The sequence below is a fragment of the Crinia signifera genome, chromosome 9 (genome assembly GCF_055691185.1).
Source record: "Crinia signifera chromosome 9, ASM5569118v1, whole genome shotgun sequence".
Lineage (NCBI taxonomy): Eukaryota > Metazoa > Chordata > Amphibia > Anura > Myobatrachidae > Crinia > Crinia signifera.
Genome location: NC_139225.1, coordinates 3,030,747 through 3,058,060, shown reverse-complemented (window position 1 = coordinate 3,058,060; position 27,314 = coordinate 3,030,747). Strand labels below are relative to the sequence as shown.

The 27,314-nt window shown below is 46.2% G+C and overlaps 1 protein-coding gene across 5 annotated transcripts in view; it reads left to right on the top strand.

The window, feature by feature from the left end:
• The window catches only part of RAPGEF1 (Rap guanine nucleotide exchange factor 1), a 108,650-nt gene that overhangs the window by 39,666 nt on the left and 41,670 nt on the right, over positions 1 to 27,314 (top strand). For all 5 annotated transcript variants that reach the window (XM_083160914.1, XM_083160912.1, XM_083160911.1 and 2 more), the window contains exons 2-9: positions 9,686 to 9,831; positions 10,819 to 10,997; positions 11,277 to 11,433; positions 15,516 to 15,604; positions 15,753 to 15,905; positions 17,002 to 17,125; positions 17,218 to 17,401; positions 19,730 to 20,194. In XM_083160914.1, coding sequence (XP_083017040.1) covers positions 9,686 to 9,831; positions 10,819 to 10,997; positions 11,277 to 11,433; positions 15,516 to 15,604; positions 15,753 to 15,905; positions 17,002 to 17,125; positions 17,218 to 17,401; positions 19,730 to 20,194 — 1,497 coding nt within the window. The remainder of the gene's footprint in view (positions 1 to 9,685; positions 9,832 to 10,818; positions 10,998 to 11,276; positions 11,434 to 15,515; positions 15,605 to 15,752; positions 15,906 to 17,001; positions 17,126 to 17,217; positions 17,402 to 19,729; positions 20,195 to 27,314) is intronic.

The following is a 27,314-nucleotide window of genomic DNA, read 5'->3' as shown; positions in this document are numbered from 1 at the left end:
AATCGCATCTGTTTAAAACCACATGCAATAAATTTGTACATCACATAATATCTTGAGATGCCAGATTTGACCAGTATATCGCATCGGGGGACACATTTTATTTATCGCACAGATGCGGTGGAAATTGTATGATTGTGTGCAATATCTCCCTAGTGTATGGGCACCATAAGTTGTATTACTGTGTGTAGAAACCAATAACTTTATCTGAAGGCAGGAAAATACTTTTTATGTTTCTAAAATAGGATACACAAGTAAGTAGGAAGTATTATATCCTTGTTACATCCTGCTCTTTGTAGTTCATAAATCCCAAATCATTTGTGATCACATACAGTACCCCACACAGGTTGTACAGCAGTGTGCACCTTCCCTGCGCCATACCACAGTGTGCTCATCCGCTTCACATACAGTACCCCCCACAGGCTGTACAGCAGCGTACACCTTACCTGCGTCGTACCACAGTGTGCTCATCCTCTTCACATACAGTACCCCCCACAGGCTGTACAGCAGTGTGCACCTTCCCTGCATCGTACCACAGTGTGCTCATCCTCTTCACATTCAGTACCCCCACAGGCTGTACAGCAGTGTGCACCTTCCCTGTGTCGCACCACAGTGTGCTCATCCTCTTCACATACAGTACCCCCCACAGGCTGTACAGCAGTGTGCACCTTCCCTGCGTCACACCACAGTGTGCTCATCCTCTTCACATACAGTACCCCCCACAGGCTGTACAGCAGTGTGCACCTTCCCTGTGTCACACCACAGTGTGCTCATCCTCTTCACATACAGTACCCCCCACAGGCTGTACAGCAGTGTGCACCTTCCCTGTGTCACACCACAGTGTGCTCATCCTCTTCACATACAGTACCCCCCACAGGCTGTACAGCAGCGTGCACCTTCCCTGCATCTTACCACAGTGTGCTCATCCTCTTCACATACAGTACCCCCCACAGGCTGTACAGCAGTGTGCACCTTCCCTGTGTCACACCACAGTGTGCTCATCCTCTTCACATACAGTACCCCCCACAGGCTGTACAGCAGTGTGCACCTTCCCTGCATCGTACCACAGTGTGCTCATCCTCTTCACATACAGTACCCCACACAGGCTGTACAGCAGCGTACACCTTCCCTGTGTCACACCACAGTGTGCTCATCCTCTTCACATACAGTACCCCACACAGGCTGTACAGCAGTGTGCACCTTCCCTGCGTCACACCACAGTGTGCTCATCCTCTTCACATACAGTACGCCCCCCACAGGCTGTACAGCAGCATGCACCTTCCCTCTGTCATACCACAGTGTGCTCATCCTCTTCACATACAGTACCCCACACAGGCTGTACAGCAGTGTGCACCTTCCCTGCATCTTACCACAGTGTGCTCATCCTCTTCCCATACAGTACCCCACACAGGCTGTACAGCAGCGTGCACCTTCCCTGCGTCACACCACAGTGTGCTCATCCTCTTCACATACAGTACCCCACACAGGCTGTACAGCAGCGTACACCTTCCCTGCGTCACACCACAGTGTGCTCCTCTGTCTCAGTAGTAAGTGGGTAGGTTTCTGTATCTGTGTAGTTCAGGTGCTTCCTTCAGCCACTGATGTAATCTCATAAAGCCTTCCGGCTAGGAATACTTTCTTGTATGATTCACGTACAGGGGGTGATTCACCGGCAATACGCAGGTGTGACATCAGGTTGGCTTCTTGTACTTGCTCCGGCAGGTATGTGCAAACAAATGTCATAGCCTGGACTTTTCACTCTCCTGCCACCTTGTATCAGGACATTGTTGCCTCATCCACACGGTAAGCTCATTACCTGCTCTGACTTCTAGGTATGCTGTATATTAAAGGATTAACATCTGTCGGGAATTAGTACAATGACACCAATTCCCTGATCATTACAGACACCACAAGCAGGATTGCGTCAGGTCTGTTATTGTACATTAACCAGTGATTGTGTTTACGTTTGCCTTATTGCTGGGTAGTGCGCTCAGAGCCCGGAGCACCGCGCTGGGAGACTGTACATCCCCTTCCTGGCAGCTGTTAGAACCTCGACATACAACTGTTCCTGACACCGTGGTTCAGCGCTGTCGTGTATTCAACCAAAAAAGACACCTGCCATCGATGCTAACAATCATACTGCAGATCTGTGTGTATGTAGCACAATAAAAGGATGGGTAGCTTGCAGCTAGCATAGCCAACCCCAGGATTCACCATATTGAGAGCACGCTGGGCCGGGGACAGTGGGAACCTTACCGGAGCTCTCAGGTTCTCCCAACAGCTATGAGAATAGGAGGAGTCCCATGTCCCGGTCACTAATCGGCTGGGAGTGCACTGTGCATGTTATCTGCACTGTGCGGCACGCTCCCGTCCAATCAGCGGCTTATGGGCCCTACACATGTAGCGATACACAGGCATTTTCTGAGCGATTGTTACTTATTTTAACGACATCACTCAGAAAATGCCCCTACATCACTGTGTGTATAGGGGCCGCGCATCGCTGTCTCCTGGCGATTAATAACCAGCATGCTGGTTATTAATCGGTCGAGGCCAGCGTTCTCATTGGACAGATTGCTCAGCACACATCACTGACCTATTGCTGTGCTGAGCGATCTAACATCACTCAGAACACTCATCTACACACATCGCTACACTCCATAAGACCAGCTGCATTACAGATCACCCCTCCTGTCTGGTGAGCAAAGTGCGGAAGACAATCCTCTTCTCAGCGTTCTCCCCGTGTGTTGGATCACAATGTACTGTTAATGCAGCAGTGACCGTCAGTGGGGTTGGTGTGTGCCTAGGGTGACGCATTACTCCTGTATTGAGGTGAGGTGCTGCTGGCTATATTTCTGTGTGTATACTAATCCCTGGATTGAGGTTTTTTTTTTTTTTTCAATCCTGCATCCAGGGATTACAAAAACTGTCTTCCCTACCTGCAGCCTGTGATCAAGCCTCCGTTCCCTGCTGCAGGTCCCTACACTGGCAGCATTACATGACAGGTAAATAGTCGCCTCTCGGGTACAGAGGATGACCTCTATATACTGGGCCTGGCTTGTGAGCCACATCCATGAGCTGGGGTTCCTAGCATGGCACAGAGTGCCAGGACTGGATGAGATGGCTGCTTCCACTGCCTGTAGGTGGCTTGTAACATTGTAATACTTTGTCAGTGTACAGATTGCACAGTATATACACACATGAACGCTTCTAGGCAACCATTACAGGATGTGAGAAGAGCTGAGTAATTCATTGATTTGTTACTTTTGTTTTCACCCCTTGGTTTATTTTCATCTCATTTGGGACTTTTTTTCTTATTTTCAAACACTGAAAATGAATCATAAGAACGTGAGAACCCCCAATATCTGTGTTACTCAAGAGCCTACATCCGACTCCGATATGGAATAGTGGGGGAATCGCCAAGTCGCTGGGCTTATTTCAGCTGAGTGCTACCCCAGGTTCAGGTGCAGTAACCCGGGATATCTGCGGCTTCGGGTCACACACATGGGTGGTGCGTGGGGTTCGGTTCTACGACATGGACGCAATGCTGACCCTACTGTAAATGATATGTGCGCAGCCGGGCATTGTCACCACTGTCTGAATTGAATTCCCCCCATTGTCTTGTTAGGGGAATCTTACCTTCCAGTTGATAACCTTGTAGTATTTCCCCACAACTGGATTCCCTTTCATTCCTCATGTGGCCGATGGTGCCGGTGGGACTTTGCTGCAATCATTGTCCGAATAGCGCATCCTACGCATGGCTGCACTACTGCTCCGGAACCAGGGTCTGATCAGTAATTCCACTCTGGTGTCACCAAACCAATCCCCCCGTCCCCGTCCCGCTGCCATTGTTCACCTACTCTAATGCATTTTTTCATTTTATAAATACATGTATTGATTTTTGTCCGTCTCTCTCATGTACACGCGCACACAGACATTCTAGGGTCGTTTTGTTAGCAGCCAAATAACCTACCAGTATATTTTGGATTGCGTCCCCCCACAGTGTAGGGAGCGCCCCCCCCATCAGTGTACAGCGCGTCCCCCATCAGTGTATGGGACATCTGCCTTATCCTAGCTGAAGCGGCTTTTATAGGCTGAATCTAAACAAATAAAATGTACATGTACTTCTGTGCCCATTACTCTTTTCTAGCCGCTTCATGTTATGTCCAGACCCTGAATAGATTGGGAATGTAGCCGCAGGCAAGACTTGATTTTAGTAGACAGTTACATAATGTGTCTTTCATAATCCGTGTCTGTCGGTGCAGGGCTGTGGTACTGTAGCTGCCTGGCGGTGCAGGGCTGTGGTACTGTATCTGCCTGTCGGTGCAGGGCTGTGGTACTGTATCTGCCTGTCGGTGCAGGGCTGTGGTACTGTATCTGCCTGTCGGTGCAGGGCTGTGGTACTGTATCTGCCTGGCGGTGCAGGGCTGTGGTACTGTAGCTGCCTGGCGGTGCAGGGCTGTGGTACTGTAGCTGCCTGGGGGTGCAGGGCTGTGGTACTGTAGCTGCCTGGCGGTGCAGGGCTGTGGTACTGTAGCTGCCTGGCGGTGCAGGGCTGTGGTACTGTAGCTGCCTGGCGGGGCAGGGCTGTGGTACTGTAGCTGCCTGGCGGTGCAGGGCTGTGGTACTGTATCTGCCTGTCGGTGCAGGGCTGTGGTACTGTATCTGCCTGGCGGTGCAGGGCTGTGGTACTGTAGCTGCCTGGCGGTGCAGGGCTGTGGTACTGTAGCTGCCTGGGGGTGCAGGGCTGTGGTACTGTAGCTGCCTGGCGGTGCAGGGCTGTGGTACTGTAGCTGCCTGGCGGGGCAGGGCTGTGGAACTGTAGCTGCCTGGCGGGGCAGGGCTGTGGTACTGTAGCTGCCTGGCGGTGCAGGGCTGTGGTACTGTAGCTGTCTGTCGGTGCAGGGCTGTGGTACTGTAGCTGCCTGGCGGGGCAGGGCTGTGGTACTGTAGCTGCCTGGCGGGGCAGGGCTGTGGTACTGTAGCTGCCTGGCGGGGCAGGGCTGTGGTACTGTAGCTGCCTGGCGGGGCAGGGCTGTGGTACTGTAGCTGCCTGGCGGGGCAGGGCTGTGGTACTGTAGCTGTCTGTCGGTGCAGGGCTGTGGTACTGTAGCTGCCTGGCGGTGCAGGGCTGTGGTACTGTAGCTGCCTGGCGGTGCAGGGCTGTGGTACTGTAGCTGCCTGGCGGGGCAGGGCTGTGGTACTGTAGCTGCCTGGCGGGGCAGGGCTGTGGTATATACTGTATGCAGACATGGGGTTATAGGGTGCACACTTTGGAGCGTAGTCTCCACATGGACCAGTGTCTTCTCTGATAACACAGCCCTAAAGCTCCTGGAGACGCTGATATCTGATATAATGGTTCCTTAATCTCGCATCCTTTCTTTGTACTCCAGACAAGTGTCTGCCGTTTCCTGTACATGTCGGGAATGACTGCACTTAGCCCTTACCAGAAGCTGCGCACAGCTGACAGATTTCATTTGAGGTGTGAATCCTGTGTTGTCACTGAGCTGTCTGAGGCATTGGCAGTGCACAGATGCCATCTTCCTCCCTGCGCCCTGTAAGGGATCGGCAAGCTTCCTCATCCGGTCACTTATAGTCACATGGCTCACACACCGATTGTACACGCTGCCTGTCCGCTGACCTGCGGCATTACAGATCACTTTCATTTAGAGATTTATTCCTCTCATTTGCCTGCTTTTATAGCTTTGTGATTTTCATGCCAGTGAAAGGTCCCTATGTGGGGTCTGGTATGTTTGAAGCCGCCGAGAGGAGGGGAGGGAAGGCCGTGTACGAATTACCCGGGCCCAGGCTTGCTGGAGGTATGTGCTGCTGGGGGGGTGGGGGGGGGGATGTCAATAACACTCCCACCTCAACTTTAAAGTGTTTTCACCCTCTAAACATTTTGGGGACGTGGCCTAATCACGCCTCCCGCAATTAGGCCATGCCCCCAAAATTTTACCGGGGCCCGGCCTACCGCTCGGGTGCCCTGGCCGCTAGTGCAGGGTTACCCAAACTCTGCCATTGCAAATGGTTACATAAAATTGAGGTAATAATTAAGTCACCTGTAGTCAAGCAGGTGTGGTATGCGGCTCCAACGTTCATTTTAGCAACATCGAAATCCAGACCACCGGTACTCCGACAGCGGGGCGAGTGCAGAGAAGCCACAGGTTCTGTTCTCCCTTTATGGGGTTGTGGACCCTCAGGAGTAAGAATAGCCCCGGTCAGTCGTGATCCCGACCAATCGGCTCCTAATTTTCAAAAAGACAGGCTGGGTTTGAAAAAATGCCATATGTATACATTTCTTGTACAAATTGTCCTGCTGCAGCCGTCCCACGCTCCGGCGGCTGCTGCTGAATAGGGCTGACAGTATCCGGCTGCTGTTAATTAAGAGGAATGTTGCCAAAGAACTACCGACCTCTCACGAGAATTCCCCTGTACTTGACTCCCAGCAAAGCCACCGGGTGGGTGGGTCACTCAGGGCCTGAGGTTCCCCACCCCTGTTCTAAAGCATGGATGGGATCCTTTGGCCCTCCAGCTGTTGTTGAACTACACATCCCAGCATGCTCTGAAACAGTTTTAGTATGGTCAAATAGCAAAGCTGTAGCAGGGCATGCTGGGATGTGTAGTCCAACAACAGCTGGAGGGCAGAAGGTTCCCATCCTTGCTCTAAGACATCATCTACCAGTAATGAAGCTGGTGGCCATAATGACACTTGCAGAACCCTATATATTTTGTAGGATGTCTTTGATGTATCATACCAGAAAACACTTAAGGCACTAAGCCGCTATTGTGTTCTAAATTAAAAATATTTTTAGAGGTAATTTTTATTTTATTTGCCCAAACAGTATGGGGCTATTTGAGTTATAATGAATCCTTAATAAATCAAATTTGATACCGATACCATGTATCAATTTTTGGGGCAAGAAAGTTAATAAAAGGAAGCCGCCCGACAGGGTGAACACTATACTCAAAAAGTTCAGTTCTGGCGCTAATTAGTGCTTATAACCAGTATACAATATATATACAAAATCCCAACCAATAGAAGACATTCTCCCTTGTGGGGGGGGGGGGGGTGGCAAGTGCAGCGATACCGCAAGGGGCTTCTTTGCGCTCCCCCCCCACGCAATAGAATACCGGCAGCCGTCATACCGAACCTTGATATGCCAATTCTTCAACAGATCACCTAAGCCGCATTTAAGGCGCCTTGTACGGGTTTCGCATGTTTTTGTGTCGCTGCTGTGCCTTTAGTGTCCCTGAATAGTCCCATACTCATAATGTACTCTAGATCTCCACTTAAGTGGCTGTGTTCTGCAGCATCTATATAATGGTGTGTGGTAAAACTGCTTTATTCCCACACTGTTTAGTCCTAGGTGGCACCTTTGTGTTGGTGTATGCTATACCTAAATTACAGTCTTTACTTGCCTTATGGAGTAGACGGATAAAGTGTCCACCAGCCTGTCTGTGTCTGCCTGCCTGCCTGTCTGCCTGCCTGCCTGCCTGCCTGTCTGCCTGCCTGCGTAAAGGCAAAATAGTAGAACATTTTAAATTTTTTTAGTTGTTTTTTTTTCCTACAGATTATTTATACCTGACTCCAGAACAAGACCATTTTTGTGTTCCTGCAAGTCAGTCAAATGTGAAGTTGATATTAGAGTTTGGCAGAATCTCTCCTTAGTCCGATTGATTGACATGCTTATGTGGTTGTATTCCCAGTGTGGCATTACCCTACAGAAGTTCATGGCGTACTTCAATCATTAGACGTTTAGTGCGTGCCGTTCCAGTTCTACGCCCCATTCCACCCCTCACAGCCTGATCTCACAGCTGCTGGGAACTTACACAGCGATGGTTGTGATATCGGCCTCTACGTTTTGACTCGTCAGACTATTTCTAGCTGTGGTTTTTCAAAAAAGTTTTTGCATTGCTCATGCTGAGCGTTGTCCCTCCCTGCATACAGCAGCTGCTGAGACCTGAGCGTAGCATTGGTGACGCTTCCACATCTCTAGTTTCAGCTTCCATCTGGAGCTTCCTATAAAGCAGTTGTCTAGGTGCGATGTCTCCCATGTGGAAGCGTTTGGTTTATGCATTACCTGAATGTGTAACCTGGTCTCGGCCAGTCAGTCACCAAGCTCCTTAGTGGTCACATGACTTTTGGAGACGGGATAACTACACAATACTGTAGGTCATGTGACTGATTGTAAGACCCTTAACACTATATAACGTCATGGAAAAATGGACAATATGACACAACAGGTCCCTTTTTTTTTTTTTTTTTACAAGATGTTGCCTTTTGGTTCAAATTTTGTGTGTTTTTCTTTTTGTAAGATAACTGCTAATTTGTTGAATTAATTGTGCAAATTGCTACGTCTATTTTTTATTTTATAGTGTAATTGCACACAAAATCTCATCCAGTTTTGGGTGGTATTAGATAGCACAACATACTGTAGTGTGCTAGCGTCTTCTTGCTTGAAGTTAAAGTGATTTATTCCCGTTACCTAATACACACAGATATTTCTTAGTGAAGAAGCAAACTACCTGCTACTACTCGGTGCTGGTCTTTACCAGGGTCAGGCTGAGAATTTGCCAGCTTGCAAATTATTGGGTTTTTTAAATGTGTTGTACACATGGTGCAATTTACCCTTCGATTTAGACTATATAGTCAAAATCGAATCGGGATCGCATAGACATCGGATGGGGATTGAACATGTTTTTAAGCTCTCGATCCCGATTTGATGCCGATGCGTGCTCCCGTTCTGCTGAAATTAAACAGCTAAATAGACAGGACATGGGGGAGGACGGCATTGTATAGCGTAGCGCTATGCAAAGCCGTCCTGAAAGCCGCTCATCTGTTGGTGTAATGGCTTTCCCGGCGATGTTGCGGGAGAGTGCAGCAGCGGTCACCGCCGGGCCATACACACTGGGCGGCTTTGAGCTGAAAGCCGCTCAAACCTCCTGTTTTGGGCGACTTTCACCTCAGTCGTCCAGTGTGTATGGGCCTTTACTGTTATGTTTACTCCTGTGTACCCTGTATTGTTATAATGTGTGCTCTATGTACGGCGCGGCCAAACACTTGTGTTGCCTTATAAATAAAATGTAATAATAATTAGTATTGAATGGGTGTGGTATAACGGCCAGACAGTCAGGATTCCGATTACATCGGAATCCCAACTGCCAGTGCTCCAACAGGGGGGCAAGCGCATCGAAACCTTTTGAGGGTTCGCTGCACTCAACATAGGTTCTATTCCCTTCTATGGACCCCCACGAGGGAGAATAGCCCCTGCAAGTCGAGATTTAACAGTTGGGATATCGATGTCGGTACACTGACTGTTGGGTTTTAGTAAAACCATCAAGAATTCTGTATACTTAATCTCATGGCTGTACCTAGTGCTGTACCGTGGGGTCTTATAATTATTTATTTATTACCTTTCCTTATATAGCGCAGCAGATTCCGTTACACTTTCTTATATAGCGCAGCATTTTCTGTTGCGCTTTACAATTGGAAACCACAATGATTAAACAATCTGGGTAGAAACAAACAGACATGGAGGTAGGAGGGCCCTGCTCGCATGCTTACAATATATAATGCACAGTAACTCTTATTTTAAGGATTTAATAATAGGAGCAATTCTAATTAAAAATGATTTGTATTGTTCCATCATTCTGACGATATTTGCCCTGTTGTCCTATCTGTCCTCAGACAGCCAGCGCTCCCACCTCTCCTCCTTCACTATGAAGCTGAAAGACAAGTTCTCCCATTCTCCCAAGATCATTAAACGAACTCCCTCCAAGAAAGGCAAGTCGGCTGACCTGGCGGTAAAGACCGAGGAGAAACCGGTTAATAAAGTAAGTGGTTACCATTCGCTTTATCTATCCAGGAGATTTCATTTCATTAGACAGTTGTACTTAGAGGTAGATTTTATGTTCTGGAAAGTCTACAGCAGGGGTATTCACCCTGCGGCCCCCCAGCTGCTGTGGAACTACACAACCATCCACTATTGTGTAATGGGAGAATGAAGCGGGAAAAACTCATGTTTATTTTATTTATTAACAGTTTCTTATATAGCGCACTCATATTCCGCAGCGCTGTACAGAGTATAGTTGAACATTCACATCAGTCCCTGTCCCAGTGGAGCTTACAATCTATATTCCCTGCTTTAAATACTTTGTGGCATGTCATTTTTTTGGTAGGATACAAGGGGTCACCTTGATTCTCGTAGATTTCAGCAATAGATCTCCCACCCTACAGCTGGAGTGTGGGCTCTCTGCTATCATCCCTATGAGGCCAGTATTCCACCACGCCCAACAGCTGAGATGTTCCCCACCCAGCTCCCAGAGCCAAACATTCCGCATCCCACCAGCGAGAGCTGGATCTTCCCTTAAACAAGAACTAATTATTATCATTTCCATGTCTGATTATAAGAGAAGTCCGGTTTATTTTTCAGTCTATCATCTGTAAGGGTTTGTGGCCTTCATTCCTCAAAAACCTTTTGCAGGCGTTTAGGGGGCTGTTCAATTGCTTTGCCAAACCGAATCACCCATCACTTTACACGGGCAATACTCAATTTTTCTTTCGATCGATTTTCACACTGATCTTGCCCAGTTAGACGCCTTTGGCTGCGAAAACCAGCTAACCATTGAATTGCTCCGTCAGATGCAATGCTTCCAAAAATTCCCCCACTTTGGCTTTTACATGTATAGTGGGGGTATTACATTTGAATTATTTATGTAGAATTCCAGGTAAAATTCTTCCTCAGTGAAAGGTCTTAATGTATGCGACCACCTTGTACAGCACTATAGAAGCTTGTTTTCTCATCGTCATCCCTTGTCTAGACTCTCAGCCGCCTGGAAGAACAGGAAAAGGAGGTTGTCAATGCCTTGCGGTACTTCAAGACCATTGTAGACAAAATGGCTGTAGACAAGATGGTGCTTGTGATGCTGCCGGGGTCGGCCAGTAAAGTACTGGAAGCCATTCTGCCGCTGGTTCAGGTGGATACGCACTCTCAGCAAAGGTTTGTGGTTCTAGAAAACGTGATTGCCAATCCCCACGTCGCTTCTCAAGTATCACTACCACCTTCATGATGCAGCCAGTCGAGAGTAATGTTTTTTTTTTTTTTTTTTGTATAATTATAATTCCTTTCTATTTTTGTATTTTTATTTAGTAGAAGACATTTCCATTATAGCTGAATCTATTGACTTTTCTATTGTCCTTAGTCACATACCCTGGCCACTGCAGCTAAAGCCGTCATGCTTTCAAGCCCTGTACTTACATTTCTATTTATTGTTGACAGCACCGCAATCTCCTCCTGCTACAGCCGAGTGTACCAGTCTCTCGCCAACCTCATTCGCTGGTCTGATCAGGTGATGCTAGAAGGGGTGAACTCCGAGGATAAGGAGGTGGTAACAACTGTGAGAGAGGTCATAAAGGCCGTCCTGGACGGTGTGAAGGTGAGGTTGTCCAACAATAATCAGAATGAAGGACACTTGCCCTGTCCAATACACAGATCTGCTGGATTACGGACAGACCTCTTATCTCTTGTTGTGTCTAGCGGTAATGCTTCCTCTCCCCCGACATCCTTTAAGGAGAATTGTCCTGTTCTGGAACATGCGTGAAATAGTATCATCTGTAGCAATAGAGCAATACATGAATATTATAGTGTAAAGTACGGGCTATTTATTTTATTTTTTTATCAAATGAATATCAAATATGAAATCTTTAGAAAATACTATTGATAATACAAAATGAATTGATGAGATAAATGGAAGGTAAATGCATTTTTGATTGTAACCCAATTCTGTACATTCTACATATACCCTTGCACTTGTCATCCTGCAAGGCTACAGTTGTCCTACTCTTATCCTGATCTGCAGCTGTCTGTATATCATGAGGACTGATGAGAGGGTTTATATATTTTTCGTGTAACTACGTGCTTATGGTGTTCTTTAAATCGGGAAAACCCTACTAAGTGGTTGGATGTTAATTAGAGAAGCCACCAGTTCTACTAATGACAGCACCGGTTGGTCTTTGAGAAATGCTGACTAATTTACATACAAAGATCAGATGAATTCTCTGCAGAATTGCTGCATGCTATAATCTCTGGTTGTGTAGCCCATATAAGGTGAGAAGGTGACTATGCTGGAGTCTCATGCCACTGACGCTAGCTGGTACTTTTATTACTGGCCAGTCAGCTCCTAAATGTCGAGTTACAGGCTGAATTTAAAAATGCCAGTTAGGGGCAGGTTGGACAGTACCAGGCACTTTACCACTTCACCAGGCTTAATACATCTGCCCCCTAGTTCCTTGTTCCAGATGAAGACTTTGTAGAGGTGTCCGTCTGAAGCAGATCACCTTTTCTCTGTATAGTAGAAGGACATACACACCGTGAGCAGACGGCGTTGTTGTATACTTTCTCTACTGTCATTATTGCTTCCACATAAGGCCACTGGCACCTTTCCTGATGTCTGTACTGCGGTTCCAGAGGGCGCTATTTCATAACCATTAATGACCATCACCAATCATTCCCACTATCCCTAGTAAGTAGAGACCTTGAAACACATTGAAAACTATTTATCATTAACTGAGGTGGTATCAGTGGTGTTTATTCCAAAGTATTCATGTACCATTGGTTCCTAGAAATGTTGAAATGAGTGTGTCCAGTATCCAGCCACGCAGAAAATGGATATTTAAAAATGTCGTCCCTGTTTAGATTGACAGGAGATCCACCTCTTGGACCCCCCCAAGTTACCTTCCATCATCACAAGCCCACCCTGCTGGGAAGAATACTGGGGAACCCCAGTCCTATATGCTACGTGGCACCTCAGTTCAGCGGCACAGCTGTAATACAATCTCAATGTCCCCTCAGATACTACAGGACTAGCACTGAGTGTACATCATTGTGCGATTCTTATAGTACTCGTCTGTGATTTGTAGCAAGGTCTGAAGGGTTAAGCACCGCCATGTGCCTGGAAGCATGCACATCCCCTCAGGGACACACAGCTTGAGTCTGCATCTGTGAGGTCATCCAGGGAATGATGTCAGATATTTGGAAGCTGCCCAGGCCTCCCCTCCCTTCTGCACACTGCTCCACGGCTGTGATTTCATCTCCTAGCACACTGTGTATACTCCTACCGTACACAAACCATTGGGGTCCCTGCCACCCTCATGATCACATCTCGCCCAGAGCACAACGTGGAATCATAGCCTGGTGTCTCCTATGTCCGTCAGCACGTTACACTGCGGAGCTTGCCTTTGTATATCCCTCACCAGTATATACCCAGCATGCATGTAGATTTATTTACAATTTATTATGTAGCGCAGCCTATTGCGTTGCTCTTTACAATGGGAAACCGTAGTAACAAACCGATACAGAGGTAGGAGGGCCCTGCTCGCTGTTATGTTTTGTGTCCACTAAAGTGTAGCCAATACCGGGATCATACATAGGGGTAGAAACGTTAGGCAGTCCCAACTTTAAAAGCATCATTGGCTGCACAGCTAGCTAGGTTAAGAGATTTCCACTAACCGGATACCTTTTGTTGATCTCCATTATTTAAAGAGGCTGAAACCTAAAAAATGTCCTTGAATGGTTTGGAGAAGTTCCTGTATGCATAGTATAAGGGGACACGGATGCTCACTTATACCCCTTTCACACTCGCAGAGCCGGGTCATACCCGGGAATGTGTTCCCGGATGCTTCCCGGGAATGTACCCTTTCACACTGCACTCAGACCTGGGATTGACCCGGGACAGCCCCATTCACACTGATCCCGGGAAATCCCTGCAAATACATAAGCATGTCATTACAAATGGACTCCAGGGCTCTGAAAGATGACATCAGCATTTGTGAGCCCAAGAAAGCTCCAATCAGCAGCTTTTTTAAAGTCCCGGGTACGTGACCATTCACACTGACCGCATCCCGGGTCTATTCCGGAATCTACCCAGGTCAGGACCTGGGTAGCAATCCCGGGTGTTCTTTCAAGACCCTTCCACACTCCGCTAAATCCCGGGTTGATGCGCGTTCATGTGCAAAAACCTGGGATATATTTGCAATTGTGATAGGGGTATTAGATACATGCTATATGTCTATACAGACCATAAGCAAACGTTTTCTTGTATTGCTAGGTTTCCGGCCCTCCTGACCGCGGCGACTCCCCTAATCATTCATGTCTATACACTAGGCCAGACCTGGCCAGCTCTTGACCACAAGGCTCTTGGTGATTGGGTCAGTAACCCACCAGTCAATGCAGCTGTGGTACCTTTGGTCTCTCATATTTATTCACAGCCTCATTCAGCCAGTATGGGGCGAATTAAGGTGCATACACACTGTACAATTTTTTTGACCAATTTGGTTCAAAGACATTTCCATTGAACCCAGTGTCCTGGGCGAAAGATGTTGACAAAAGATATTGTCAACAAACAAACGATGAATGATGATGCGCACACCCGCCAGTTGTTCATCAAGATTGTTCGTCAACTGTGCGTGCAGCTCAATTTGAATATCTTTCAAAAAGAGCCTATAAACTGTAGCTAGATCTTTCCTCTTTCGTCAACATCTTTAGTCCAGGACACTGGGTTCAATGGAAATGTCTTTCAACCAAATTGGTAAAAAAAATTGTACAGTGTGTATGCACCCTTAGAGTTTTGATGGCAGCTAATTGAATTGACCCTTTACTGTAGAAATGGGATTCTATATGGGCAGACTACGATAAGATGCACGTACGCAGTTTGGTAATATCTTAGCTCAGGGTTACGGTACTCTGCACTGTGTTAAACCATTTCCTGTAGAGCGATATAAATCAAATGTGGTGAGATTGCTTTTACTACATGTCCTGTACATTGCATGGAATATGGTTACTCTTCCGTTATGGCACTTTCTTTGTATACAGTGCTGGCAATAGATCCGTATAAGTGAGTGTATGATCGGTGCATTCAGTAACCTGTACGGTATTTAGTAGTGTTGGGCCGTGGCAGGTTCTTCTGCCTTAAATGGAAATTTCATTAAACTACTTGACTGTTGTAAGAGCTGGGGATTATATTGGTACAGAGTCAGGTTTATTAGGAATGGTTGTTGAAGTCTGTCTGTAGTGCGCTTTATGGTTAATATCATCTTCCGTGCGCTTGTAGATTGCGTTTCAGTCCAAGTGTTTAGTTTGTGTCCTTATACAGTCAGTGTGTAACATGGACCTGTCCCGTAAACACAGAGTCTGTGAGCTGCAGCCCTGAATCTGTACATGATGGTTTGTGATCTGTTGAATCTGATTGGTGATGATCTGTAAGAGCCTTGTCGGTGCTGTACTAAATCAAATACCTCTTCCCGATTCAGTAAAACTCTATATATGAAGGGACTTTATAGGTATACACAGAGGGGCGTACGCATGGTTACTGTGTGCCAGCCTACAGTGCAGATCTCGGCAGATGTTTGTGGCAGAAGTGGATACATTGATTTCAGCTTATATCTGATGTCTGAATATGTACCGGTCCTATTAGTCCTGTACATCTGAATAGTAAATAACAACTGATTGGTTTTCTTACAGGAGTTGGTGCGGTTGATGATAGAGAAGCAGGAGCGCCCATCCCCCACTAGTCCTGTGAAACTCACCTTACCCGCATCCAAATCAGACAGGTGGGTCTTGCTTGGGTTCTGATTATCATTATGGATCCATCCATAGCTGTATACACATTCCCCACTCCATGTACTGTATATATGCGTGTGTGTAATAAATAAATATACATACATACATACATAATGTAATTCTTTATTTTGGGTCCAGTGTCCAAGAGCTGCCATTGTCCGAGCGAGAGCTGGAGATTCTCAACAAGACCCCGGAACCGCCTTGCAAGGAAGTTCCAGTAGATAGTTTACAAACGGATGAGCTGGCTCCACCCAAACCCCCGTTACCCGGCATACGGGTGGTAGAAAACTGGTAAGTTGTGACTCTGTGTAACCTGTTTACAGAGTGGGTTTGTTTTCTAGCTGTTGTTGTTTTCGTTATCAGCCGTCTCACAAATAATATCTATTGAGCTGTGCTAACTTTTATACGATGTAAAATCACTGAATTACCTTTTTTTCTCTCAAGCACCTTTAAAAAGTGCAATCCATTGACCTAGTGTGAAATACAGGCGCCCAAATACTGGGGCAGGAGGGTCATCAGTTAAGCTGTTGGGTCACAACACCGGAGTAATCTAGTCCAATAGGTTCGTGTGTTTATGGTGTACAGATATGTCCTCATATACTGATCCACCAATCGCTCCCCGTTTTGTATGCCTTGGACTCCAAAAATGGGAATCTGCACCCGTACCTCATGGGCACATCTGTATACTGGATCTCTTACAGCTCACAGTGTAATGATTGGACTGTTTGGTCTAACAAACTAAGGGCCAGATTCTCTAAACTTCAAAAGTGATAAAATGGAGAGTGATAAACAGCCAGCCAATCAGCTCCTACCTGCCATGTCACAGACTTTGTTTGAAAAATGTCAGGCAGGAGCTGATTGGCTGGCTGTTTATCACTCTCCATTGTATCACTTTTGAAGCTTAGAGAATCTGGCCCTTAGTGTGTAGTCAGCTTGACCAATAGCAGAATAGCAATCCAGTGCCCCTTGCGGACCTCCTATGTCAGCGCTACTGTACTTCTCTTTAACGATTATCACTGCCTGATTTCATTTTAATCTGGTTATTCTTGCAGTGATTGATTGCTGCTACTAAATCTATGTTTTTGTTCTCCTCTCACCATCAATCCACCATAACCGTTGGTGTATGAGGCAGTGGACAAGTTACCATAGCAACTGATCAGCTTGCGCTTATTATTTAATAGGATGTACTATAAAAGGTTGACTGGTTGCTAAGTGCTACTTTTCCAATGATTGACTTCATTGCTCATTTCTCTGCTTGATATATGACCCCTCCGGTGTAATGGTCTCCAAACCGATGGGTTATATAGAAGGGAACTTGTAAAATTACATCGTAGACCGTAACTTTGAATTAAAATGATGATTTCTGGTTCTCTCTCTCTCTCCACAGCCCGCCTCCCGCATTACCTCCAAAGAAGCGCCAATCTGCACCTTCGCCCACTCGGGTGGCTGTTGTAGCACCTATGAGCCGCGCGACTAGTGGGTCTAGTTTACCCATCGGCACGCATACCCAGGTATATGGGCTCCCTAACCACTGTTATACGCCACATTGTGATCTCCGCTTATACCTGCATGCAATGCTCACTGCTGCTTGTGTTTCCGGCAGGATTTCGAAGTGAACTGTTACGCACATCGGCGGTTATCCGGTGGGAGCCAGTCTTACGGGGGCGAGTCTCCTCGCCTATCACCATGCAGCAGCATAGGAAAGCTTAGCAAATCTGACGAGCAACTCTCCTCTATGGACAGAGACAGCGGTCAGTGCTCCCGAAATACCAGCTGTGAGACCCTAGGTAAGATGGGAACATCTAGTATTAATGTCTTACATATAGTAATCCGCCAGGAATCTGAATGTATAAGTGATACAAATATTATTATTCAAATATTAGGTATTGGAGATTTAAATATTACATTTTCCCTGCACCTCTCTCCCCCTCTCTCTTTCTCTCTCTCTTTCTCTCTCTCTTTCTCTCTCTCTCTCTCTCTCGTGCAGTTATTCTCGGAAGGACGTGGTTTCTGGTTTGTGGTTGCTGGAGACTGTCTTTAGCTGCGACACCACAGAGAATTACCTAGCATTGTTAATAAAGTGGAAATTCTAAGAAAATATTACCCTGAGTTTTATTAGGGTTTTCCCACCACTCTGATGATCTGTACATGTTGCCTGGCTTTCACTGACATTGATTCTTAGATTTCGCTTCCTTCTCTGTTTCTTAAGGCCCCCATACACTATGCGATTTTTGGGACGATTTCATCCGATTTCGGCACTTTGTGCCGATAATCGGGTGAAATCGGCCCAAAATCGTAGGTGTGTGATATCTGATCCGATCCGATGCGCGGTCCCGTGCGCATCGGACCGGATCAGGGAGGTTGGACGGTCTGTACATACGATCACATCCGACCTCCCTGTATGCATATGCCTGCCACCTGACAGGCATATGCATGCAGACACCGGGGCAGCGGGTCCCTGAGCACCGGCGAGTGCTGCTGACTGACCTGGGCGGGCGGCAAGTGCGGTGAGCGCTGCTGACCTGGCCGGGCAGTGTACTTACACATAGCAGCAGCGGGGACGTGACGCGTAGTGGCGGCTATTAGATTTTTAAATTTTTTTGTGAAATGACCGGCCGCTCTCTGATTGGCCGGAGAGCTCTCAGCCAATCAGAGAGCGGCCGGTCATTTGACAAGTATTTTAAAAATATAATAGCCGCCACTGCGCTGCCCGTCCCCGCTGCTGCTATGTGTAAGTACACTGCCCGGCCAGGTCAGCAGCGCTCACCGCACCCGCCGCCCGCCCCCACCACCGCTGGCCGCCGCTGCCCGCCCCCACCACCGCCGGCCGCCGCTGCCCGCCCCCACCACCGCCGGCCGCCGCTGCCCGCCCCCACCACCGCCGGCCGCCGCTGCCCGCCCCCACCACCGCCGCCGCCACTGCCCGCCCCCACTACTCCTCACCGCCCTGCAGCTCCCCGTTTTTTTTTTTACATGGGATAAATCGCATGCGATTTATCCCATGTAAAAAATGGCACATCAAGTGCCAAATTGTATGTGAGCCTCCCGGGGAGCTGCCGGGCGGCTCGCAGGTAAATTGGGTCCCAAGGACAAGTCGGCCTAATGTATGGGGGCCTTTAGCCGTATATTTTTATCTTTCTGTCTTAGTTGTTTTCACGGTGTTTCCTGTGATTGTGTAACAAGATTATTATCCTCCTTTGCATTGGGCACGGTGGTATTGCAGGAGGATGTATAAATGCATGGCTGAAGTGCACAGATGATGGCCAACACCATGCATTTCATACGGTTGCCAGGAGTACCTTACAGACCTGTATCATGACACCACTAATCCAACAGGCCTGTGCAATGATTTCTGTAGATGAGGCTGCGTCTACACAGTGCGTTTTGAGAGGTCCCTTTTTAAGGGACATGTTCGGCAGGAAGGAGCCTGCACATTTTAAGTCTATGGCTGCGCCTACATATTGCATTCTAGCAGGATAGAGTCAAACAGGAGCTGTTTAGCAGGATGCTTACTCAAGAGGATATATATATATATATATATATATATATATATATATATATATATATATATATATATATATATATATATATATATATATACACAAGCCTGCTGCATCCTGCTAAAACATTATCTGTTGCTCCTCAACTAGAGATTTATTGCCGGGTCTTTAATTCAGATACTGGAGGACTATTGTATACTGCAATAGAATTAATAAGGGGTTGTCGAAAGTGGGTCATTAACATTTGAGAAAACGCATATCTTTCATATTCTCTTGTTACTTTGTTTGTCCTTTTGTTACAATCGCTAGAAAGCAGTGACATTACAAAGCTATAACCACTGCTCTGCGAGGGTAGAACGCTGTTCCTTCATACTGTCCCCGGGGGAAGTTCTACTAAACACTAGCAGGGAAACTAGCGCACAGAGCACCACTGTTGATGTTAGTGCACAGGTTCTCTAGCTCGGTCCTCAGGACCCCGCACAGTGCATGTTTTGCAGGTCTCCTCATAGAATCATAAAGGAAATAATTATCTTCACCTGTGGAACTTTTTAAATGTGTCAATGCATGTTTCTCTGCGTTCCTTTGTGACTATCTGTTTCACTATTCCCTACACAGATAACTATGACCCGGACTATGAGTTCCTGCAGCAAGACCTATCCAGCACAGACCAGATGCTGGGCCAAGGAACGGGAGTCCTCAGCCCTCTCCCCGAGTCCCTAGGAGAATCTGGTTCCCCCTTCCATGGACAAAACTTCCAGTTACCTCCTAACAACCCCTCAGAAACCACCCACCTGTGCGCTGTAGAAACCCCTCCCGCCCTCCCTGAGAAAAAACGTCGAAGTGCCGTTTCCCACGTGTCTGACGGCTCCCGAGCCTGCTACGAACGTCACCCCTCCCAATACGACAACATTTGTGAGGAGGACCTGCTGCTCGCCCCCTCCGTTCCTCCCTTAGCTGCCGTCTTGCCGTTCCAGTGCGGAAGCGCACCCCAGATAGAATTCCTAGCAGACTTCTCAGCGGTGGAGTGTGATGAGATTCCAGAGAAGCCACCGCCTCTTCCAGAAAAGAAGAACAAACACAGTAAGTGTCATTGTCACAATGGTAATACACAGCTTTGTCCTAGGACATCGCAGCCCCACACTGCTCTCCTGCTTGCAGTATTAGCGTGGTGCCATGATGTAAGATCATTGTTGGAGATGTTATCGTTTCGCTTAATTACATATCTCTCATGACTGGTACCTGTAGATAAATCTGTCAGTATGCTGACGATCTGACCTCAGGACTCCTCGAATCAATTCAGATGCCGGAGTCAGAGGTGAAATGATTTTATCTATTAGGTTACGAGAGGGCTTGCAGGGTATCGCCTTATACTATCAGTGAGATGGATTCATTTACACTGTCCAGACAGCCAGATAAAGAACATTGGAGATTGTAGTAATGGGTAATGCAGCGTCCCAGGTCATAGTAAATCACAAAGGCTTGTTCCACTTTGAGAGAACTTTTTGTGGATCGGCATTCTCATTTGGTGTATAATCTGGATACACCCTAGACCAGGCACGGCCAAACTGTGACCCTCCAGCTGTTGTGAACCTACACATCCCAACATGCCTTGCCATAGATTTAGCCTCCCCTAATAGCAAGGCATGATGGGACTTGTAGTTTCACAGCAGCTGGAGGGCCACAGTTTGGACATGCCTGTTCTAGACAATGTTTTGAATGATTTGTCGTTTCAAGCTAATTTAGAAATACGAATTGTGTGTACGCACTATTGCGTACTATGGGGTGAAGTTCACTGTAGCACCACGCAGTGCGGCGAAGAACAGAACAAGATGTCATTTATTTCATAGACTCAGTGCTGTAAGGAAGCAATGCTAACCACTACATATACCGTGCTGTACGTTCTCCCTGTGTTTGGATGGTTTCCTTCGGGTGCTCGAGTTTTCTCTCACACTCCAAAAATATACTGGTAAGTTGTCTCGCAATAAAGGTTAGCCCAAGTGTGAGGGCTTGAACATGTGTTAGGGAATATACTGTAGACTGAAATATTCCCTGTACAGCGCTTTAGAATATGTGTGCGCTATAAAAGCAGCTGGTAATAATATTCCCTGTACAGCGCTGTAGAATATGTGTGCGCTATAAAAGCAGCTGGTAATAATATTCCCTGTACATCGCTTTAGAATATGTGTGCGCTTTAAAATATGCTGGTAATAATATTCCCTGTACAGCGCTGTAGAATGTGTGCACTATAAAAGCGGCTGGTAATAATATTCCCTGTACATCGCTGTAGAATATGTGTGCGCTATATAAATAACTGGTAATAATAGTCTCTGTACAGCGCTGTAGAATATAATATGTGTGCGCTATAAAAGCGGCTGGTAATAATATTCCCTGTACAGCGCTGTAGAATATGTGTGCGCTATAAAAGCTGCTGGCATTAATATTCCCTGTACAGCGCTGTAGAATATGTGTTCGCTATAAAAGCGGCTGGTAATAATATTCCCTGTACAGCGCTGTAGAATATGTGTGCGCTATAAAAGCGGCTGGTAATAATATTCCCTGTACAGCGCTGTAGAATATGTGTGCGCTATATAATAACTGGTAATAATATTCCCTGTACAGCGCTGTAGAATATGTGTGCGCTATATAATAACTTGTAATAATAGTCTGTACAGCGCTGTAGAATATGTGTTCGCTATAAAAGCGGCTGGTAATAATATTCCCTGTACAGCGCTGTAGAATATGTGTGCACTATATAATAACTGGTAATAATATTCCCTGTACAGCGCTTTAGAATATGTGTGCGCTATAAAAGCGGCTGGTAATAATATTCCCTGTACAGCGCTGTAGAATATGTGTGCGCTATAAAAGCGGCTGGTAATAATATTCCCTGTACAGCGCTGTAGAATATGTGTGCGCTATAAAAGCGGCTGGTAATAATATTCCCTGTACAGCGCTGTAGAATATGTGTGCGCTATATAATAACATAATAATATTCCCTGTACAGCGCTGTAGAATATGTGTGCGCTATATAATAACGTAATAATATTCCCGTACAGCGCTGTAGAATATGTATGCGCTATATAATAACGTAATAATATTCCCGTACAGCGCTCTAGAATATGTGTGCACTATAAAAGCGGCTGGTAATAATATTCCCTGTACAGTGCTGTAGAATATGTGTGCGCTATATAATAACATAATAATATTCCCTGTACAGTGCTGTAGAATATGTGTGCGCTATATAATAACATAATAATATTCCCGTACAGCGCTGTAGAATATGTGTGCGCTATATAATAACATAATAATATTCCCGTACAGCGCTGTAGAATATGTGTGCACTATAAGGATGGCTTTTGAGCTCAGGTTTTCAGCTGAAGGAGATGAACCCAAACTCCTCACAGCCTGGTCATGTATCTGACTTGTGGGTGATCAGTCAGCCATCCGGATACCTGTGCAGTTCTTCCCCCCCCCCCCCTGCAAACCTTGCTGCTTGGAGACGCTGTGTACATAGATCAGCTGTGAAAGGGTGCGATGAGTTTGGGAGGCCTTAGGTTGTGTAAGGAAACTGCCATATAAGGAGTCCAGTGCCCTTGGACTGATGCCAGTGTAATTCTGCTGATTAAGTGGCGAAACTCCTACCCAGCCGTTGGGAAATCCTCTCGGAGACGGCTGAACGTCTGGGCAGCTCTCTTCCTTGTGACGGGCAAATAGACACCGAGCGCTTGTATGGAAATACTGCATTTTGCAGCAGTGTATGTGTGTTGTGTTTTCACCATTACAACCTGGAAGGAATTGGGTCCTTGGTTTTTACTGCTCAGCGCTGCATCTCTGCTTCCCCCGTCACAGGAAGAAAGCTGTTAACGTTTGAGGGAAGAATGATGTAAACTCACAGCTGTTCTCCCACATACCGCCCCTGCCACCCTCTCCCTTCCGCCAGACCGCCACCAAAAGCCAAGCATTGTAGAATCCCTGAGAATCATAAAGGACAAGTGCCAGCCATTGTAATACAGGGGTAAACATTCCCACAGATTCAAGCCCTCCAAAGATTCAATGCTACAAGTTCTCATTGTAACTGTTCTACCCCTGTGAGGGACTGTATGCAGCTGTGTAATTCATGTCCATTGACTTGATTTGATGCATACTGGGGTATATGTATGAAGCAGTGATAATGGAGAAGTGAGCCCGAGGAGAATTAGCCCATGGCAACCAATCAGCACTGTCGTAACAGTGCATAATATAAATTATACAGAGCAGCTGATTGGTTGCCATGGGCCTCTTCTCCTCTGGCTCACTGCTCCCCCCTTTTCCACTGCTCCCCCCTTTTCCACTGCTCCCCCCTTTTCCACTGCTCCCCCCTTATCCACTGCTTCATCCATTCCACCCCTCGGTTACATGAGCATTCTCTGCCATGATGACCGGCCTGGCCTCCAGTCTCATGACTAGTGGATGGACAGACGGCCTGGCCTCCAGTCCTGTCCTAGAAGCACAGCCTGGCCTCCGGTCCCATGACTGATGTATGGACAGACGGCCTGGCTTCCAGTCCTGTAATAGAAGCACAGCCCGGCCTCCAGTCCTGTAATAAAGCACAGCCTGGCCTCCAGTCCTGTAATAGAAGCACAGCCTGGCCTCTATGACTGACAGCTGGATGGACGGCCTAACTTCCAGTCCCATAATGGCCATACGGCCTGGCCATGTCTCCAAGATTCCCAATGCCCCCAATGTGTTACTGGCAGGCAGAGTTTGAGCATGTGCATATGTTTGATGTGTTGTCTGCTCAGATCCTGCGGTACCTCTATGACTGGATGCTGAGGTGTGCTGGTTCCGCTCAGATCCTGCGGTACCTCTATGACTGGATGCTGAGGTGTGCTGGTTCCGCTCAGATACTGCGGTACCTCTATGACTGGATGCTGAGGTGTGCTGGTTCCGCTCAGATACTGTGGTACCTCTATGACTGGATGCTGAGGTGTGCTGGTTCCGCTCAGATACTGTGGTACCTCTATGACTGGATGCTGAGGTGTGCTGGTTCCGCTCAGATACTGTGGTACCTCTATGACTGGACGCTGAGGTGTACTGGTTCCGGCAAAAGAGAGGGGAAGGGGAATGGGGAGAGGCCTAGGGCACTGGGCTATAATGACAAAGAATGAGAAGGCATACTCCAATCAATACAATGAGGTAAATATTTTTACGTTATATGATTGTGGAGGTGCTCCCAGGGAGTGGGGTACGTGTAAACAAAGAGATTAGATATCCAAGAGAGGATATCAAAAAAGTCTCCCGGGTGGGGCACAGCCTTCTTTTAAAAGTAAATGACTGTTAATACAAACTTTATTGGTTAAAACATGACCCTAAAATAGGGTGTAACAAAGACAGAAGACAAGGACAAACAGATAACACTAATGGAAAAATATTTGAGAAAGTGGTGAAATATTATTTCGTAATACAAATGTCTATGGATTATACCTTGGAAAAAATCTTCCCAATATCAGTGGCTGTATAATAATATACTAGTATCAAATCCTAATAGACAGTGGGCACCTCAAATAGCAATGTATGTTTAGAGTTAAATATCAAAATTACGTTATATTTTAAGAAATAGTTTTAACAAATAATGTTGCTACAGTGTTTCCTGTGGGTGACAGTGTGGTCTTGGCTTCAAATATCTGAGTATCGAGATGGTAGCAGTAAAGTTAAGATATAGGGGTACCTGAGTTGTGGTTTGCTAAAGAAGTCGCTGCTGCCTGTGCATGTGACGTTAGTCAGTGAATGCACAGTTGAGCGGACTTCAAGAGCGTCACAGGTAACGAAATATAGATGAGAGGGTTTCTGCTGTTCCCAGGGGTGACCTATCTGGCTCTGTTGTATAAACTACAGCGCAGAGTCAGATCCCGGGTCCCCAAGGAATGAGAGAACCCTGAGTAGGTGTAGGATATAAATTACTCCCTCACTCTATCCCTGGTGTATGCTGCTATCCTCTGTGTACAGAAATAACTGTAGTGAACAGAGGTTGAGCGATGCCACCCTGGCGGTGAGGTGTGGAAAAAAGTTAGGTTTGCACTTGGATAGGAAAAGGTACGGTTACCAATAGTTTCCTATAGTAGGTTGCCCGGGGTACTGTGCAAGAAGAAATAGAAAGAGAGTTTTTAGGAGAAGATAGAGGTGGGACCCAGGCTTCTTCTCAAAGTGCTGTCCAACAATTAATGCAGGCACAAATTATTAGTCCCTAATCTCAGAAAATATAAAATATAAATATAAATGAATGAATAGCTGTAACGTTCATAGTAATTCTATCTTTATAATGCTGGCACAGGTACTCAGATAGTGGCCAAGACACAGTTTAATTGATGCCAATAGTATTCGGGTAATAGGAGCTAAGACAAAGGAAGTGAGTCGTTTCAAACAATTAATTAGTGCGTTTGCAAAGTGACAATCAAGTTTTGCAGTGGGTGTCTGTAATTGCAATTTGCTGCAATGGATGTCTATACCTGTAAACACAGAGTAAGCGCTACAGTTCAATTTATGCCACCTGGGCTCAAAAATTATGTCAATGGCTACAATTGTAGGTATAATGCAACAGTTCAATCAGTGCACAATTAATTAGTGCGTTTACAGAGTAACGATCAGGTTTTGCAGTAGATATCTATAATTGCAGTAACTGCAATGGATATCTATACCTGCAAACACAGACTTTAGGAGAAGATAAAGGTGGGACCCAGGCTTCTTCTCAAAGTGCTGTCCAACAATTGATGCAGGCACAATTTGTTAGTCCCTAGTCTCAGAAAATGTAAATGAATGAATAGCTGTAACGTTCATAGTAATAATGCTGGCACAGGTACTCAGATAGTGGCTAAGACACAGTTCAATTGATGCCACTAGTATTCGGGTAATAGGAGCTAAGACAAAGAAAGTGAGTGGTTTCAAACAATTAATTAGTGCGTTTACAGAGTGACAATCAAGTTTTGCAGTGGTTGTCTGTAATTATAATTTACTGCAATGGATGTCTATACCTGTAAACACAAAGTAGACGCTACTGTTCAATTTATGCCACCTGGGCTCAAAGATTATGTCAATGGCTACAGTTGTAGGTATAATGCAACAGTTCAATCAGTGCACAATTATTAACTGCAATGGATATCTATACCTGAAAACACAAGCTAAGTTCCACAGTTCAGTTTCTGCCACTGGGGCCCCAGTGGCAGAAACTGAACTGTGGAACTTAGCTTGTGTTTTCAGGTATAGATATCCATTGCAGTTAATGCAATTATAGATATCTACTGCAAAACCTGATTGTTACTTTGTAAACGCACTAACTAATTGTGCACTGATTGAACTGTTGCATTATACCTACAACTGTAGCCATTGACATAATCTTTGAGCCCAGGTGGCATAAATTGAACTGTAGCGTCTACTTTGTGTTTACAGGTATAGACATCCATTGCAGTAAATTATAATTACAGACACCCACTGCAAAACTTGATTGTCACTCTGTAAACGCACTAATTAATTGTTTGAAACCACTCACTTTCTTTGTCTTAGCTCCTATTACCCGAATACTATTGGCATCAATTAAACTGTGTCTTGGCCACTATCTGAGTACCTGTGCCAGCATTATAAAGATAGAATTACTATGAACGTTACAGCTATTCATTCATTTATATTTATATTTTATATTTTCTGAGATTAGGGACTAATAATTTGTGCCTGCATTAATTGTTGGACAGCACTTTGAGAAGAAGCCTGGGTCCCACCTCTATCTTCTCCTAAAAACTCTCTTTCTATTTCTTCTTGCACAGTACCCCGGGCAACCTACTATAGGAAACTATTGGTAACCGTACCTTTTCCTATCCAAGTGCAAACCTAACTTCTTTCCACACCTCACCGCCAGGGTGGCATCGCTCAACCTCTGTTCACTACAGTTATTTCTGTACACAGAGGATAGCAGCATACACCAGGGATAGAGTGAGGGAGTAATTTATATCCTACACCTACTCAGGGTTCTCTCATTCCTTGGGGACCCGGGATCTGACTCTGCGCTGTAGTTTATACAACAGAGCCAGATAGGTCACCCCTGGGAACAGCAGAAACCCTCTCATCTATATTTCGTTACCTGTGACGCTCTTGAAGTCCGCTCAACTGTGCATTCACTGACTAACGTCACATGCACAGGCAGCAGCGACTTCTTTAGCAAACCACAACTCAG